The 18,935-nt window shown below is 30.9% G+C and overlaps 1 protein-coding gene across 1 annotated transcript in view; it reads right to left on the bottom strand.

Annotated features, from left to right (window-relative positions):
- The window catches only part of LOC142330870 (uncharacterized), a 57,689-nt gene extending 45,649 nt beyond the window's left edge, over nucleotides 1–12,040 (bottom strand). The window contains exon 1 of the mRNA XM_075376335.1: nucleotides 11,663–12,040. Within this exon, the coding sequence (XP_075232450.1) occupies nucleotides 11,663–11,680 (18 nt within the window). The 5' untranslated portion in view covers nucleotides 11,681–12,040. The remainder of the gene's footprint in view (nucleotides 1–11,662) is intronic.
- Nucleotides 12,041–18,935: the final 6,895 nt, after the last annotated feature.

The following is an 18,935-nucleotide window of genomic DNA, read 5'->3' as shown; positions in this document are numbered from 1 at the left end:
GATACCTCTACATTTTTTAAAATTTTTATTAACAATGTTTTATTTTTAGCACTTGTTAAACTAATAGAAGTTACTATATATTTTTAATTAGGTGTTTATCTTTGAAAAATCAACATTTCCTGTTGATTTTTCTACTTTGAAAAAATAATAAAAGATTATTTATTATAAAAAACAAAAATTATGTATTTGATCTTTTATCAAATTAAAAGCCAAAGTTATGCATTTCACTTGACACCTACTTGAATCAACTCCCAGATTATTTTTCCTAGATGTCATTCTTCAAAATTATTCATTTTCTCATCGTCCATGTGCAATTCAAGTTTTCCAATAGTACGAACTGTTACAATTATATTTATTTCAAATAACAGAGATACTAATCCGCAATTTAAGTTCGTAATAGTTTTTCTGTTTAATGTTATTTCAACTTCTGAAGATTAAGCTTGGCATTGTTCCGGGAGAGAAATAATTCCAGATCTAAATTTTCATATTACTCTTTCCTTATTACAATATTTAATTTCTAAAAACTTTTGAGCTGCTATGGAGAAAAACCATCTGTTCTTATTTAATTCTTCAATAAGATTATTTTTTGTTATAATTTTTTTAAACATTATACTGATCCCCGGTCACCACACCATTCCCGACGATCCAAGCCTTGATAGGCTTTATAATTCTGGACCCCGCTGACCGATTTTTTTCAAACTTGGTAAGCAGGTACTAGCTTCGGAAGTAAAAAATTTATAAAATGTTTCCAAAATTGATAAAAAGGATGTGGGTGTTTTGTGTGACATAAAATTTAAAATCTTTACTGGAGCAATTTAGCAAAATGTTTTGAAGATTTATTTATCGAGACTATAAATTACCAAAAATGTTTATTTAATATTCATCACCAATCGCAAAAAAATGACTTCACATTTTTTTTCCTTTTTTTATCAATATCTTGCTTAAAAACCCGAGTAAACGGTAGTTTTTGCTATTATTTAAATTTTATCAATAGGACTTTAAACCATTATACCTTCGATTTGCCCATCGCACTCAAACAGTCTATGCTTTAAAAAAATATTTTTTTCGCTTTTATCCCACCAAGCTGATTCTAGGGGTAAACGTCATCGCAAATCATTTGTTTAACGGCTAATTTTCGAAGTCGAAGGTTCTCAGATTGAAATCCTAGTAAAGGTCGGTTGCATTTATACGGATTTAAATGCTTGACAGTGGATAACGGTGTACTTTGGTGATTGGGATTTGATTAACCACACATCTCAAGAATGGACGGCCTGAGTCTGTAGATGGCTACACTTCACGTATATGTCATACATATCATTCTCAACTCAATGCGTCATGGAGGAGGGGTTGCTTATTGTTCACTTTCTTTCTTTTTCCTGTTTTGCTTCCGGTAATTACCGTTCAGATAAATACTTCAGAGGATGATATGTATGAGTGTAAATGAAGTGTAGTCTTGTACAGTCTCAGTCCGACCATTCCTGAGATGTGTGGTTAATTGAAACCCAACCACCAGAATACACCGGTGTCCACAAATTAGTATTCAAATCCGTGTAAAAATAACAGACTTTACTAGGATGCTTATTGTTCACTAGTTGAACCGATTACAACATACACATAAGGAAATATAACATTTTTTGAACATTTATAAAATCCATTTTAAATCGTCTCGCAAGTTAGCCAATGAATTTAAAATGTAAAAATCTTAATTCTTTTACTCTTTAGTTTATTTTCTCCAACCAATTTTTCAGGTACTGCCGGGTCTGGGTGGGCGTGTGTGTGTGTATGTGTTGTTGCACTATCATTCGGCTGGCTGTTTAGAAACTTTTAAATATTAATTATTCGAATTGTCTGTATTACAATTGGCGTTTAAATTATGAAAACATAAATTCCAACCAAATTACACTTAGAGAAAAAAAAATTGTTAGCTGGAAATGGTAAAGAGGTTTATAATAAACGTAAAAAAAATAAATGCGTGATCGGAAGTGGTGGAGGGTTAAAAAGAAATTTCCAACACAAAATTTGTAGATCATTGAAAAATTTACAATTTTTGTAGAGGTCACTTTTTAACATAACCTCAAAATTTACAAGAAAAATGCGAAAAAACGTCTTTTTTTCGTTTTGTATTTTTCATTTCCGCAAAAGTTTTGAAGAAACTCTGTGAAAGTATACACCTTTATGTATCTTAAATAACCACAATTTTTTTTGACGTCAACTTTCGCCTCAAATCGCAATAATACCATTTTTCACCCCTTTTCAACTACTCAAATTAACCCTCCACCTACCCCCAATCAAGCATATACTTTTTTTACGTTTATTATAAGCCACTTTACCATTTCCAATTATAGAAGTCCAGGTAACAATTTTTTCCCCTCTAAATGAGTTATTTCGATCGGTCTGTAATTAAGACTTAAAATTTATTCATGTAATGGCCTATTAATATTGCTGATAGAATTTACGAAGAAAATCTAATTTATATTCTAATCAGTACACCTCCAGCTTACCTTAATGTAATTTCATATCGTAATGGGTCTTATTTCAAAAGTGGAGACATTTCTTAATTTTCATTTTTTGAATTCCTAACATCGTTATACAAATTACTTATGGATTGAGTAATAATATGTAACATTAAATTGTTTACCGTATATGTCGTTAGTAGTTTTACATTTCAATCTGTCTTATCATATTTATATCATTAGCTGTAAATTTTACTCATTTCCATTTATATTGGCGGTTTTCCCACCGACTGTCGGTAGCGTCTACTTACTTGCCTTTTCACACCCACTATGACCCAACTCTCCTACTCCGCGTGACCGTGTACAAGCGCTGCGAAAACAGTGCCGTGTACGTGTCTTATAACTGTGACTAGGAATGATTCACTTGACACTCTCTCTGCCTGGGTGTGTGTATGCGTGTGTGTGTTCTATTGTTAAAAAATGTCTAGTTTCACCTGATTTACAAATTAAGAGTAAAAACATAGTTTATAATATTTATTGTTATTTTTAAAGTTTAAAAACATCCAGTGATAGTTTACGTATTTTGCCAACGTTCAATAAGCTACAGCACATGCTTGTATTTCTCTCTTAACTGTTGAACGAATTAATTACTGCAAAGGGTAATGAGAGCGCCACAAAGTAAAACACACGTTGCAAGAGGAAATTAATTACGGCGGTAGCGTATTCACTTTAAGGAAAATTTTTAAGGATCTAGGATTTCATTCAAAAACTGTTACGGTGGTAGATAGTTTTTAATGGAAAGGCAGGCAAGATATTGTTTCATTACGAGAGGTAATCCATCAAAAAATGTACAATATTCGAAATAAGAAAATCCTCACCCTGTTATTTATTTGGATGAAACTTTGGTAAATCAAAACCACTCGAAAAATTATATTTGCCAAAATTTGTCAAGTACACGCTTGAAGGTTCCTGTCTGTAAAGGTTGCTGTTTAATTTTGTGTCATGCTGGATCGGCCAGGTATGGTTTATTAATAATGCCAAACTATACAACGAGGTTTACAGCAAGTATGGGTCACGGAGTACAACGCCTTCCACCATACCACTGTCAATTTAACCCAATTGAACTTCTGCGGGCTTAGATTAAGAGATGTTACTGATAGAAACAATAATTTTATAATGAAAGGTATTAAAGTGGTTCTGAATGATGCACTGAACGGTAACCAGTGACGATTGGGTTAGATGAGTTAGTCATGCTGAAAAACTTCAGGAAGACGATTATGTGAAACAAGGGCTGCAAAAATAAAATTAAATCTCCGTGACGACGAAGGTAGTGAGCCTGACGATTTGTCGAAGTTACTTTTTTTTATTTTAAGGTTGCAAAATAAATTTGTATATTTTACTTAAATTTTGTGGAAAAAGTGTTTACTTTTTTCTGTTTTTCATATACAGAACCGTTTGTACATCAGTAACATTAATATTATTGAATGTAATGTAAATTTAAGTGATCATTTATTTAACCACCTTTCAGTGAGTGTGAGTGGTCAACATCGCAGTTTCGAAGATTTACATCGAAATTTCCTGATATAAAACAAAACTGTTTTGACTTATCAGTAATTTACTAAACTTATAAAAGTTCTTTAGAATTCTTATTTTACTTGAATTATTTTTAGAACAGGCCAATAAGAAATAAAGTTTGATTAATGTTTTCTTATCGTAACTGCTTTCTGGTTGGTTTATCGTTCACGCTATGAAAATATTACATGTGTATCTTTTACAATCCTACATTAAAATTAAACCTACAGTAGTATTCATCAAAAACTTACATGGAATAATCACATAGTATAACCAAAAATAAACAAAAAAAATTCGTAATTACAAAATTAGGTAAATAGAAAAATAAACATTGAAAATTATTATTGTAAAAATAATAATGATTATGTTACTTAGATCAGATTATTTTATTGTAACATATTTTTGTACAAAATACAAATATTTTAGCCTTCTCTTAATCCTTAGAAGACTACAAGGTCAATAAACAGTTTTGAAATGTATAAATTTTGGGTTGATGAACGTTTCAGTTTCTCCTTTGTTAGAAGGAACCCATACAATGTAGAGGATAGGAGTTTGTCTCGCAATTTGGTCTTGTTAATAGCAACACTAGAAAATACACTTCCTGTTGCAACAGAAGAATGTGGTAAGCAGAGCACTGCCTTCAAAAATTTTGTAAAATTTGGGATGTTCACAGATAACTCTGTGAACTTTGCTAACTGCCATTCCCTGCCTAAATCTTCATAAACACTTCCTGCAATTACATTAGGTGAATCAGTTAATGATTCTCTTGATACTAACAGTTCTTTTGCAATTTTCTGGGCTCAACATAGACAGATTCTTAAAAGAGGATTGCAAAAATTTACCCTCTTCAAAACCTGTTTGCAGAATCCAACAGGATGACACTTGACTTAAAATTCCTTGTTTTTTTCAATTTATTCAGTGTTCTTCAGCTGCAGTATAAGCCTACAATCTAACTTCTAAATATAATTCTCAATATCTAAGAAAGAAGTGTTTATTATCTGCAAGAATTAAGAGCAACTGGTGAAGCCTATATGAAGTACCCTGATACACGTGTGTCATGTGGTAGGAAAATTGCAACGAATAAAAAATATCCTTTTACGACAGGATTTTGGAAAGCATGTAAAGTTGACTAGGCTTGCTCTATTCCATCTTCTACAACACAAAAATTAAAATAAGACAGTAATGCATTCCACTGTTCTACAATCCTTTGAACATCATTCATAGACAACCATTGTATTTCAGCTAAAGTTATGACCTTTAAGATTCAATAAATATTGGATCGCTTTAAATTTTTCTTATCTTTTTGGTTTCTTTTGAATGAAATTGGATATGACACTACAGAGCTCTTCAAAAGCATTTGGAAGGTATTAACAGTGCAAGCTTCTGAAGTTTACAAACTAAAGCTGTGATAAATGCAACTAGATATATATATAAATGTTCATTCAACTCTTTAAGCCTAGCTTGAATTCCTATATGCTGTCCCATCATCACAGAGGCATTATAAGCGGTAAATCCTAACAAGTTTGTGAATGGTACTAATTTTTCAAGCAGCAAAATAATTGCTTTTAACAAAAATGAACTACTAACTTTATGTTGGTGATGCTTAGGAATGAGTCTTCTACCATTTTTGAATCATCATAATGCCAAATAGAAACGGTTAATAATTTTGTAAAAGAATTGATTCATCAAAAAGAATTTTTCTTTAGTTTTTCTGATAGATATTTCTAGCATCAACCATTAAAGCAGTACTTATTAAACATGGAATGCAATAATTAAAATATTAAATGTGGTTAAAAATTGTAAAAATTTAAAAGCACCAACAATAGTAAAGAAAGCTACCCCTAACTTTAAATACCATTTAAATGTAAAAAAAAAAGGGTCCAAACTTACAAAATAATTAACTGATGGTAGTGTATTCATTAATACTAAAGGAAGATTGTGCTCTATAATTCTGCTTCAGTAACTTTATTATGTAATGAGGAACAGATGCCGTCAATAGAATGGTGGCTATACTAGAGATGATGATTATACATTCTACATTTACTTTATACTAAGGGGTGTTTGCATGTCTAAGAATAAGGCTTCCGTTACTGTTAATTTTGGTATTACGGTATTTACAATACAGCATTTGTTTTTTGTTATCACTAGGCTGAATTCAAGATTTTAATAGGATTCATCAAACCAAGCACTACTAAACTTTTGTTCTTTAGCTGAGATAGGTGAACTAGTATCTGAGAGTGAATCATTACTATTTACATATTTAGTCACATTACTGCCCTGTGTGTCAAGCAACTCTTTCAGCTAGATGATCACCAACTCTTTGAAATTACAAATATAAACTATATTTTTTTTTGTTTTTTCCAGCCTGATTATACTGTATATGAATTTTTTATACACACAATACAACACTTACCACTAAAAATAATTAGTAATACTATAGAAGTAGTCCATCACACTACATATGCAACCCAAACACAGAACATAATGAAATGAAATGAGCTTGTGAGCGTGAGCTAGCATGAAAAACTTTAAGTTTGGCAATTCCCCTGGCAGGGTTCATACAGTGATGATTAAAATTTACATGATAATCAAGTCGTTAGGAAATAATTTTGCTAATTAAATTTTACTTGTGTTTAGTCAATAAATGACATTTGATTTTTATAAATATAATGCCTCTGAAAAAAGGTACTAGATTTTTATAAAAAATACTGAACTACTAAAATTTTTCATAATTATTCATACAGCTCATGTAAAAATTAAAAAAATAACAGAAATAGTCAATGGACTAATAATGAAGCTAATAAAAGACTTAACATTAAAAGAAAGGCTATTTGCATTTGCACTTTAAGAGAGTGTACGAAGCTTCAGCTGACAGGACTTAAAGTCATTAGGTTCAATGTTCAGCCACCACATCTGAAATAAATACCACAAATGACCTACACTTATTATACACTGGCTGTCAAGGTCTCAGTGACCTCAGGTAGAGGTAGAGCATCTGACTTGCATCCACATAACCCATCATCAAGTGAATGAAAAAGATATTGGTAGTAAGTACGACAATCTACCAGTGAAAAAAGCAGTAAGAGGCAATAGCTTCAAAATTAGTTCCAGAGAGCACATGCTCATTATTGGTTTAGAGTAACTTTACCTAGGATGGAAACACCAAAAATAACAATTTTTTTTTACCGTATTTAACTAAACTACCTAAGTCATAGTTCATAAATGAATTTTTATCACTCTCCTTCTGCTTTGAACTTAAATAAAAGTACCAACAAATACATATGCATACCAAAAATATATTTTATCTGAGCCAGACATCTAGAAGTAATAAATTATTTAACATTTATGTTTCTATCAATAATGGTTTTCCTATGTTTTAATCAGATTCAAGGATATGTGGTGATATCTTGATTACATGGTATCTGAGCGGAGGTTAGTTTGTACATTGCTAAATTCATTTTGAGATAATTTCTGCATATACTTTCTAGATGGATTAAATAACAATATTAAACTTCATGCATAACTTTTACTTTTTAAATAAGATTTTAATAAAATCAACTATAAAGAAAAATAATATAGAAAAATATAGTACTATTCAAAAGTTTTTTACATTCCTAAAGTGTACATTGTAATCTGTTCATCTAATAAACAATAAGCAACCCCCCCATGGGCCAATTATATGAGGATGATATAAGTGACATGTAAATGAAGTGTAGTATTGTACCAGTCTCAGACCTACCAATCCTAAGATATGTGGTTAATTGAACTCTAACCACCAAAGTACACCTGTATCCACTATCTAGTATAAAATCAACTAGCTTTTACCAAGATTCTAATCTCAGAACCTTCGACTTCAAAAATCAGCTGTTAAACAACTGATCTGCGACTGGAAGTTAACCACAAGACTAGTCAGGTGGGCTAACACTACAAAAATGTAATGATAAAATTAAATCTAAATAATTTTAACTTCCCCAGCATGCATGAAAGCCAATTTCTGGCTTATTATGCAAATTCTAGTAAGGAAATACTGTTTCCATATACTACCACACGTATAGCTTACATCCAATTTAGTACCAAAAAAGAAGCACCAAATTACAAAAAAAGAAACACCAGAAGTACCAAAAAGATGCACCAGAAGTACCAAAAAAGATGGCTATTGAATCTTCTTAGAAATTGTATTGGCCACAAATATTTGTGAGTGGTTTCCAATCTCTTTCCATGGTTCCTATCTCTTTGTGTTTCCATGGTTCCTACCTCTTCAAGAGAATGATCAGGAGTAGATTGGAGTAGTTAAAAGTCTTACCCAGGACCAATTAATGTAATCAATGTCAATATAACTTAATATATTTATAAAAATTAAAGGCTATAGTTGCATACGATGCATACCCTTTCTCTACCCAATTTCACCCTTGGTATCCCTTCATTCTAATATCATAACATGTATACAAAAAATAAAACCTGTAAGAAAATATACTACTAAACTGGGTATTTGATTCTATGAGATCAACCTGTCACTAGAATTAAAAATGGTTAATTAAAAAGGGTATGTAGTATAGGCTACCTAAGAATAAGAATTTCCAGAAAACTCAAATTAAATATTATTTACTCTAAAATACGACAGGCCCATATATCGGATCATCATCATCTTCTTTCTTTCTCTTCATAGTACTACATTTTTTAACTGCATGAAATAGTCCTTTACTTATTCTTGCTCTGTTAATTTCTTTGAGGATATTTAGTGCACTATGACTGGGTTCAATTACTAAGTGTTTATATAAACATAATTTCCTAAGCAACATCATTAAAAGACAAGACAGCATCATATACTAAACTTTGAGTGCATCAAGTCCAATGAAAGCAATTTGGGAAGTCTATTTCAGATGACACTATTGAAAGATTCCTAAGGATTTTGGGTACTGCCATAGAAACCTTTTATGGAAATTTTTACATCTGATAGACTTTCAAAGTTCGATTTTATAACTTAAGCTACAGCTGGCGGTAAATAGTGTTTTTATTGTTCACCTGTGATTTTGGATCGACTGAATTTGCACTAGAAATTTTTCCCAACAGCAATTTTTCTGCAGTCTTTGATAAATGGATACTTTATTTAAAGCATTTCTTCACATTTTTTCTAAATTGAATAAAAAGACTAAAATAATTCTGCAAGTTATTCTTTAAGCAACCGTCTCAAATGAGATCCCATTCACTTTTGTATGTGCTCAATATATTCCAGCTTTACAATGGGAACATAATCAATGTACAGCTTTCTTTTGAGTACCTAAATGAAGGCTTTGCAATCGCTACCACTATCACCCAAGTACTTTGTATACCTATTATTATTATTACTCACAATCATCAAATATGGCCACTGCACTAGCAACTTCCTTTCGGCCACTAACTCCAGTATAGTTCATCATACAACTGGTAATTTCCAGTTTTTCTTTAACATTTTTTTTAATTTTCACTCACTTGGCAGTACTTTCTAGTATTTCAAAATCTATAACCTTACCTGTGTCAACACTGGTAGTATTTATTGAAAATTAAATATTTATTTAGTAAACTTTTTAACAGAATTATTATTCAGAAATTTTAAATGACCAAATTTGATAACATTGAAAAGGAAATTGTAAAACTGAAAACAAGAAAAAAATGATATAATTAAATCAATTTATAATATTTATGAAATGAAATTCCATAAATTCAAAAATGGAAAAACAAGATGATATAAAATCTTTTTCTAATAAACTGTTGGAAATAAATGATGAAAATTAAAAAATAGAACAAAAAAATTTAAATACTAAAAATAATAATGTAAACCAGTACTCGAGAAAGAATTGTATAAGCTATAATCCAGGATCTCCTTTAAGGAAACTTTGGCATATTTTTGTTATTTTAAATAGAGTATCATCTGTAACTGGGTTTCAGTTAAATGATGTAATGACTGGCAATCATAAAATTTTTTAAAGAAATGCTGACACTTGTAGATTACATCAAATTATAGTCAAATTCAATAGTTTTTGAACTAAAATCGAGTTCAAGTTAAAGTAAAATTGTTAAACTTTCATATTGGTTGGGAGAATCAGTATAACCTTGTTTACATGAATGAATCTAAGTCTCCTGAAAAGTAATAGATCTTCAAGGTGGCCAGCCGAATGTATAGAGAAAAGTGGTGTTCCATAATGGGAAAATTTATGATCCCATAAATAAATGGCAATACATCTGAAGATAAGTTATTTTATTAAATTAAGTTATTGTTAAATTTATTGAGTTAAATCCTTAAAGGTATGTACTGAAATACCTTAATAATAATTATTAGGTAATAATTAAATACATATGTAACAAAAACATATTGTTAAATCATAAATTAGTGAATTAAGACTTAAAGGGGACTACTGAGTTCAATTATTGGTTGTTTTTCAATTCCATTTTTACTTGTGTATTATGTAGAAACAGTCAATTACTGAATTACATAATTTAAATTTTAATTACTTACAAACTTCAGAGAATCTACAACATTTTAAGTGTTAACCTACAATTTGTTTAGGAGCTTCATAGGGGTAGTATCTTTCTCTGGATAGATAGATTGATGATTTTTTCTTTTTGGTTATGGGAATGCGTGTATGGTATGAGTGTGTATGAATGCAAGTGTGAGAGATTTGTTTTGTCTGTACATTATCGATAATGCGGATACGAGTGATACCTATGGGCGTGTGAAAAAATGGTGTTTGTGGTTCTATATATTATGCAAATTCATTTTTACCAGTTACGAGAAATGAATTTTTAAATTCATGTTAATAATAATGGGAGGTATTTATAGTATATTGCTGTGCAAGAGTGATAATGATGTAAACAATAGCTTCTTAATGAGTCAGAATAAACTAGAAGATTATCTTTCTAGCTGAGATATGCATTAAGTCAGTCGATGAGGCTTCTTATAATAGGCAGACTTTTACAGGAAATATTTTATTCCTGTAAGGCCTATGGTACATCCTTTCAAGATATCTTTCTTTTTCCAACCTAAGTTCTTTAATTACCTGTCTGTTAGTGTAAGAAGTACCTGTAATCTGAATCAACTTAAAATAGTGTTTTTTCTACTTTACAATTGTTAAGGTGGAAGCATTATGTTCAGTGATGATTTAGTCTAAATGAAATAGTTGTCAATTTTAAATTTAATTTGTATCTTTTTTAACTCTGACAAGGTACAAATCAAGTATGCTGTGTTGTCTATGTGAGAGAAAGATAACTGAAGAAATAGTGTGTGAGTGTGAATGTAGTTTATCATTTTAATGTTTTAATTGTAATTGTTAATCTGGTATTTCTATCTATGGTCAAGCTCTTTGTAGGTAGCATATTTTCATATGCAACTACAGTAATATTTTTATCAATAACTGAGCAAATTTACTGACATATTACAACTGATTAAATATCAGTACACACTAAACAAGTGCTTTATATTTAATACAATGCATTGTGTACTATCTCTTGTCTTTTTCATGTGGTTATTATGTATTGATGTAGTTGAAATTAAATTTATTTGTTATTACTATTGTCTTGTATTTCAAATGCTCCAGTTTTTTTTTTTTTTTTTCATTTTATTTGCGAGGAACTAATAAAATCAGTTATGAAATTGTACTTACATTCTTGAAGTTTGACATGACATAACCTAGAAATGTCACCTCAACTTATATCTAAACTAGCACAGAGTCAACATATTAACGCTTCCTTCTTTTTTCATTTATTCCTGTGCCACCTGCAGGATTTTTAAGTATATTTATTTGGATTTTCAGGCCTTTTTTGTAATTAACCACAAAAACAAAATAAACGAATTATCAACTCAAAATTAATTGACAATCCCAGAGTGTTTACTTGAAGCTGCACTAATAACTCTAGCAATGATGACAACTGCCTTTTTAACTTAAAATATACATCCGTACAAATGTATTAAATATTACTTTAGTACTGTTCATTATTCAAAAAAAATGTTTAGTAAAATACATCGGCATGTAAATGTTCGCGCAAGGTAATCTTCGGTAATAGGAAAAAATGAAAATCAAATTGCTAAACTTTGGTGTGACTTCTAATACAAAATAAAATTTGGATATATATTGGTATTACAAGTTGTAAAAATGCTACACTTCTAGCTGAGAAGTATTCCGTATTTTTTTATGTAAATCTATTCAAAGGATAAATTTACCTTCAATTATTTGTGATGCGTTTTACTTTCAAAAAAATAAAAATACCAAATAGGCTACGGAAATTCAAAGCCCTTCTTTTTCCCCCCACCCAACAAGTCTCTCCCTCAATTTACAAAAATCACAGTATTGCATTGATAAAACTAGTTTCTCCCATGAAAGTAACAAGGTGTAGCATTGCGCACAGTATTCGGCGCGCATGCGTATATGCTCGTCCCAAAATCTCATTTTCTACCGGGTTATTTGAAAATATAAGTAAGGGATTGGGACAAATGTTTTTAGTTGTACAAAAATGTTAAATACATGATAATGATTAAACGAGCTAACAATCGAATATTTATTAAATATAATAAAAATTTTTTTTTAATAATCCTTAATAAAAATAAATATTTTATAAAAGTCTATTGATTCTTAAGATTGAAATTGACTGTTAATTGAGATAAAATTCAAAATAATGAATGAAAACCTAAACAAAGAAACAGGGGACACATCTTATGAAGTGCAACGTCAAAATTTTATAACTAAAGATGTGATATTTATTTTGGTCAATCTTCAGAATTGATGACTTTTTAGTTTAATTAAAAATATTATCACAAAACAATTTTTGAAAGAAATTGCTTTTAATAATCTAATTTACACGGGAAAATGAGATATTACTTATTTTTTTACGGATACCAAAATGAATATTACTTTATAATACTGAAATTAAAATAAAATGTTGTTTAGTGAAAAATAATTTTATATTCAATAAACATATTTTTCTAATGAGTCAAATGAAATTCAAGGGATTTTCTGGGTAAACCATTTTAAACCTAGTGCAATAAAGAGAACAATTGTTCTGCATTCAGGTTTGATATCTTATCAGTTTTGTTTTACAACTCTAACTCATTTTTTTACCTGGACGAAGAAAATAATTTTCTCTCGGATACTTGTTACCTTCATCGGTGACACCTTGTTACTTTCATCATGAGTTCTCCCTCTATAAATTATGAGACCTTGCCAATGGTGAGGGGCTTGAGTTATCAGTAATACAAAGTAGCTGGACCGAAAATGCAACCGTATAGATTCCTATAGATACTGAAGATACTTCTTATAGATACTAAAGATAGATTCCCGAAAGAGGGTGCTGCCATATCAAAATCACTCGACTTGAGTTCTATGCAGCTAAAAGCAATGTAAAACTACAGCTGCTTTTTTCCAATAAAATATAACTCTGTATTTTCAAATAATAAAAATGGAGGTGCCTTCCTTTTTAAAATATTCTGTTGGTAAAGTAGTCTCCCGTTCGAATCTCCGGATGGGGACTACTAAGGAAGAGGTCTCCAGAAAATTAAAAAATAATATTCTCACATCAGAGCATGGAATGTTAGGGGGGAAATGAATAGATCTGTAAATTTAGTTTAAGGTTCGGAGGGAAAACTTTGTCAGGTGATTTTAGAATAATTAATGCAGCTTCAAATAAAGGACAGGCAGGAGTAGGTTTCATAATGAAGAATAACATAAGTGTAGAGTATTTCAAAATGCATAGTGATAGAATCATTGTAATAAAGATAAATTAAAGCCTAACCCGAAACAATTGTTAATGTCTATATACCCACAAATGCTCATGATGATGATGAGGTAGTGTGTATTCGAAAAATTGATGAAGCAATTTCTTACACAAAAGGGGATGAATGTTTAATAATAGTTGGAGATTGGAATGCAAGTTGTAAAAGGCAAGGAAGGAAATATTGTGGGTGAATATGGGCTGAGAAAAAGGAATGAAAGAGGGAACTGACTTAAATAGTTTTGCACAAAGTATAATTTAGTAATGGCCAACACCTAAGAATATACACATGGAAAAATCCAGGTGATACTGCAAGGTATCAGATTATTATATCATGGTAAAGCAAAGATTTATAAATCAACTCATCAACTGCAAAGCTTACCCTGAAGCAGACATTGATAGCGATCATAATTTAGTGATAATGAAATGTAGATTGGGGTTGAGAAACCTTAAGAAAAGGTGTCAGATGAATCAGTGGAATTTAGAGAAGCTTGAGGAAGAGGAGGTAAAGAAGATTTTTGAGAACATTGCAAAGGGTCTGAGTAAAAAAGATTAGGGTACAAAATGTAGAAGAATAGGAGAATATTAAAGAGGAAATTCTTAAATCAGCAGAAGCAAACTTAGGCGGAACAAAGATAACTGGTAGAAAACCTTGGATGTCAGAGGATGTATTGCAGCTGATGAACGAATGTAGAAAATATAAGAATGCTAGTGATGAAGAAAGTAAAAGGAATTATCGGCATTTAAGAAATATTATAAACATAAAGTGCAAACTACCAAAATAAGAGTAAATTAAAGTGTTCAGAAGTGGAGAGAGAAATGAACATTGGTAATATAAACAAAGCATACAAGAAAGTTAATGAAAATTTTGGGGTGCATAAATTAAAATCTAATAATGTTCACACAAAGATGCTATACAGATTTATAATACAAAAGAAAAATTTGATTAAGTGGATGGAATATATTGAGTTATACGGAGGAAATTAGAAAGAAAAAGGTGTTATTGAGGAAGAAGAGGATGAGAGGGGACAAAACAATACTGAGATCTGGATTTAAGAGAGCATTACGATTTGAATGGCAGAGAGGCTCCTGGAATAGACGGAATACCTGTAGAATTACTGTGCAGTGCAGGTGAGGAAATGATAGATTATACAAACTGGTAATATTTATAAAAAAGGGGCAGTTCCGTCAGACTTCAAAAAGAGTGTTATAGTCATGATACCAAAGAAAGCAGGAAGCAAATAAATGTGAAGAATAAATAACAATTAGCTTAACTAATGCATCAAAAATCTTTCGCACATGCACTTAACTGAAATTCTGTAAAGAAGAATTGAGGAGGAGAATGGAAGAAGTGTTAGGAGAAGACAAATTTGGTTTCAGGAAAAGTGTAGTGGCAAGAAAAGCAATTTTAGCACTCAGATTAAAGAAAAACAAACCAACATACTTTGCATTTATAGACCTAGAAAAGGCATTCGATAACGTAGACTGAAATAAAAGGTTAGACATTTAAAAACAAAAATAGGGTTCAAATACAGATAGAAGAAAGATTGCTTACATTTACAGGAACCAAACAGCAATAGTAATAGTTGAGAACATTGGAAAGAAGCTGTAATAAAAAAGGGAGTCTGACAAGGATGTTCCCTATCCCCATTACTTTTTAATCTTTACATAGAACTAGCAGTTAATGATGTTAAAGAGCAATTTAGATCCGGAGTAACAGTATAAGGTGAAAATATAAAGATGCTATGATTTGCTGAAGATATAGTAATTCTAGCAGAGTAAAAAAGATTTAGAAGAAACAATGAACAGCATGAATGAAGTCCTACACGAGAACTACCCATGAAAATTAACAAAACAAAAGTAATGAATGTAGTAGAAATAATGAAGATTGACCACTGAATGTAAAAATAGTAAGAGAAAGAAAGAAGAATTTTGTTATTTGGGAAGTAGAATTACTAAATATGGGTGAAGCAGGAGCAATATAAAATGCCAAACAGTACAGGTGAAACAAGCTTTCAGTCAGAAATATAATTTGCTTACATCAAAATTAATTTAAATGTCAGGAAAAGATTTGGAGCATAGCTTTATCTGGAAGTGAAACTTGGACGATCAGTGTACCTGAGAAGAAAAGATTGTAAGCTTTTGAATTGTGGTCCTATAGGAGATTGTTAAAAATCAGATAAGTGGATTGTGACAAATGAAGAGGTTAGCAGAGCAAATTGATGAAAAAAGAAGCATTTGGAAAAATATAGTTAAAAGAAGAGACATTTAAGGCATCCTGAAATAGTCGCTTTAATATTGAAGGGACAGGTAGAAAGAAGGAAAAAATTGTGCAGACAGGCAACGTTTGGAATATGTAAAACAAACTGTTAGGGATATATGATATAGGGGGTAACCTAAACGAAACTAGTAACACTAGATAGGGAATCTTGGAGAGCTGCATCAAACCAGTCAAATGACTGAAGACCAAAAAAGCTTTGTTTTTCAAAAATACTATTGCCTTAAAAAAAAACCTAAAAATCATGCAGAAGGAAGTGCATATGTTGACTCTAGTAGATATTGTCCTCTAAAGAGAACAAGATATCATATTACTTTAATGACAAAGACCAATAAGAGCATCCCACAGGATTTCTGAGATCTGTAGCAATCTATACAAACCTGAAAATCGCTTCCAATTAATATTTTACATCCAGTGATTCTGCCTAATTTGATACTTACACTTAACACCGTAAACCAGAAGAATACACGTCCAATAGCTGCTTTCAATTAATAAACCTAAGAAAATGACATTCAATTTTTTTAATAAATGTATCTTACCCTTATACATTTTTCATTAAATGTAATCATAACAGCAAGTCTTCTCTTAAACACAATTGATATAATAATTAAGATTAAAATAAATAATAGTTGGACAAAGATTTACGTGTGGTCTACAGTAGTGATTATATATAGTGTTCAAGAACCAATTAATCGTACTTCCAAGTACTGATTCAGGACACGAGTTTTTTAAAACATTTAATCCAGCAGTAGGCTTGGCACCATAATGTGAGATAATTTTTACTAATTTATTATTATTAATCATTTTTATTACATTAGTGGAGAAAATAAAACAGGCAAAAATTTTCAGCTTGCATTATGGTGCACAACTGTACTCGATTGTTTGTCAACGGATTTTGTACAAAATAAAATTCTTAATAAATTTTGTAATAAGTAAAAATTGATCAAACAAATAATTACAAAGATACTGAATATTAAAAAAAAAAAAACTGACTGCTATTTTTTATTGTGACGTTTTCAAAATTTTTATTTTGTAAAGACACTAGGAATTAGATTCCGAAATTTAATTAAAATAGTTATACTCGTTCCTGTGAAATAATTTTTTATTGAAAATCCCAAAATGAAAACAAAACAAAATAAGACTTAGCACGATGTGAACGTTTTTACTTATTTTGTTATCCTGAATCAGTTCCTGAAGTTCGACTATATGTCCTGGAACACTACATATAATACCTTATTACAAAGTGTAGGTAGTTATTTTAAAAGGATTTGTAATCCACTTTGATAATGGTTATATTATTGATGATGACTGTAATCGCAGAACAATGAATAGTGATCTGACACAACGGTACTCATTAAACAGCCATCTACGACCTAATCTGTGCTCATTTAACAGGGATCAAGCATATGTTATATATTTTTTTTGTGTAATTGGGATTATAATGGTTAAATCGTCAATAGACATTGGCAATATAATTTGTAAAAATGTTTTACATAGCACGCAGTGTAATGTTATATATGATAATGTAATTTTATTTTATGAGCTCTCGCCGCTTTTTGAAATCCGCGATTCAAATTTTGTCATCAAATATTAAATGTATCTTATAGCAAATCTTTCCTAAAACCCATTTGATATAATAATGCATTTCACCAGGAATCTGTGTGTGGACTACAGTGGTCATGCACAGCCAAATGACACGAATTGTACCTAATTATTTTAACAAGATTTGTAACAATTTTGATTATGATTAGAATATTGATGATGATTGTGAGGATGATGATGATGAAGGTGGTGGTTGGTGATCGCTGAACAATGGCATTGATCTGACCCAATCGGTACCCATTGAAACGTGATCTGTGATCTAATCGGTGCTCATTGAACGGGGATCAAGCATTCAATGAACGGTGATTTATGACCTGATCGGTGCTCAATGAATAATGGTGATCGTGATCTGATCGTTGTCAATGACAGCTGATTGGTGATGGTGGTGATTATTTATTGTGAGTGTTATGTTAATGTACTAATACTAACCTAAAGTTTGTTGTGTATTTGGGATTGCAATGGTTAAATCGTCGATAGGAATTGCAATTATAATTTGTAAAAATGTTTGACTTAGCACGCAGTGTATTATATTTTATTTGATAATGTAAATTTATTTTATGAGCTCTCGCCGCTTTTTGAAATCCGCAAATCAAATTTTGTCATCAAATATTAAATGTATCTTATAACAAATCTTTCCTAAAACCCATTTGATATAATAACAGAAATTTTCACCAGGAATCTGTGTGAGGACACAGTAGTCATGCACAACCACATGACATGAAATGTACCTAATTATTTTAACAAGATTTGTAATCCATTTTGATAATGATTAGATTATTGATGATGATGGTGATGATGGATGATGGTTGGTGATCGCTGAACAATGGCATTGATCTGACCCAATCGGTACCCATTGAAACGTGATCTGTGATCTAATCGGTGCTCATTGAACGGGGATCAAGCATTCAATGAACGGTGATTTATGACCTGATCGGTGCTCAATGAATAATGGTGATCGTGATCTGATCGTTGTCAATGACAGCTGATTGGTGATGGTGGTGATTATTTATTGTGAGTGATATGTTAATGTACTAAAACTAACATAAAGCTTGTTGTGTATTTGGGATTGCAATGATTAAATCGTCGATAGGCATTGAAAATATAATTTGTAAAAATGTTTGACTTAGCACGCAGTGTATTATATTTTATTTGATGAGCTCTCGCCGCTTTTTGAAATCCACGAATCAAATTTTGTCATTAAATGTTAAATGTATCTTATAACAAATCTTTCCTAAAACCCATTTGATATAATAACAGACATTTTCACCAGGAATCTGTGTGAGGACACAGTA

This window comes from Lycorma delicatula, chromosome 10, assembly GCF_047948215.1.
Source record: "Lycorma delicatula isolate Av1 chromosome 10, ASM4794821v1, whole genome shotgun sequence".
Taxonomy (NCBI): Eukaryota; Metazoa; Arthropoda; class Insecta; order Hemiptera; family Fulgoridae; genus Lycorma; species Lycorma delicatula.
This window is presented reverse-complemented; position numbering and strand designations above follow the sequence as displayed.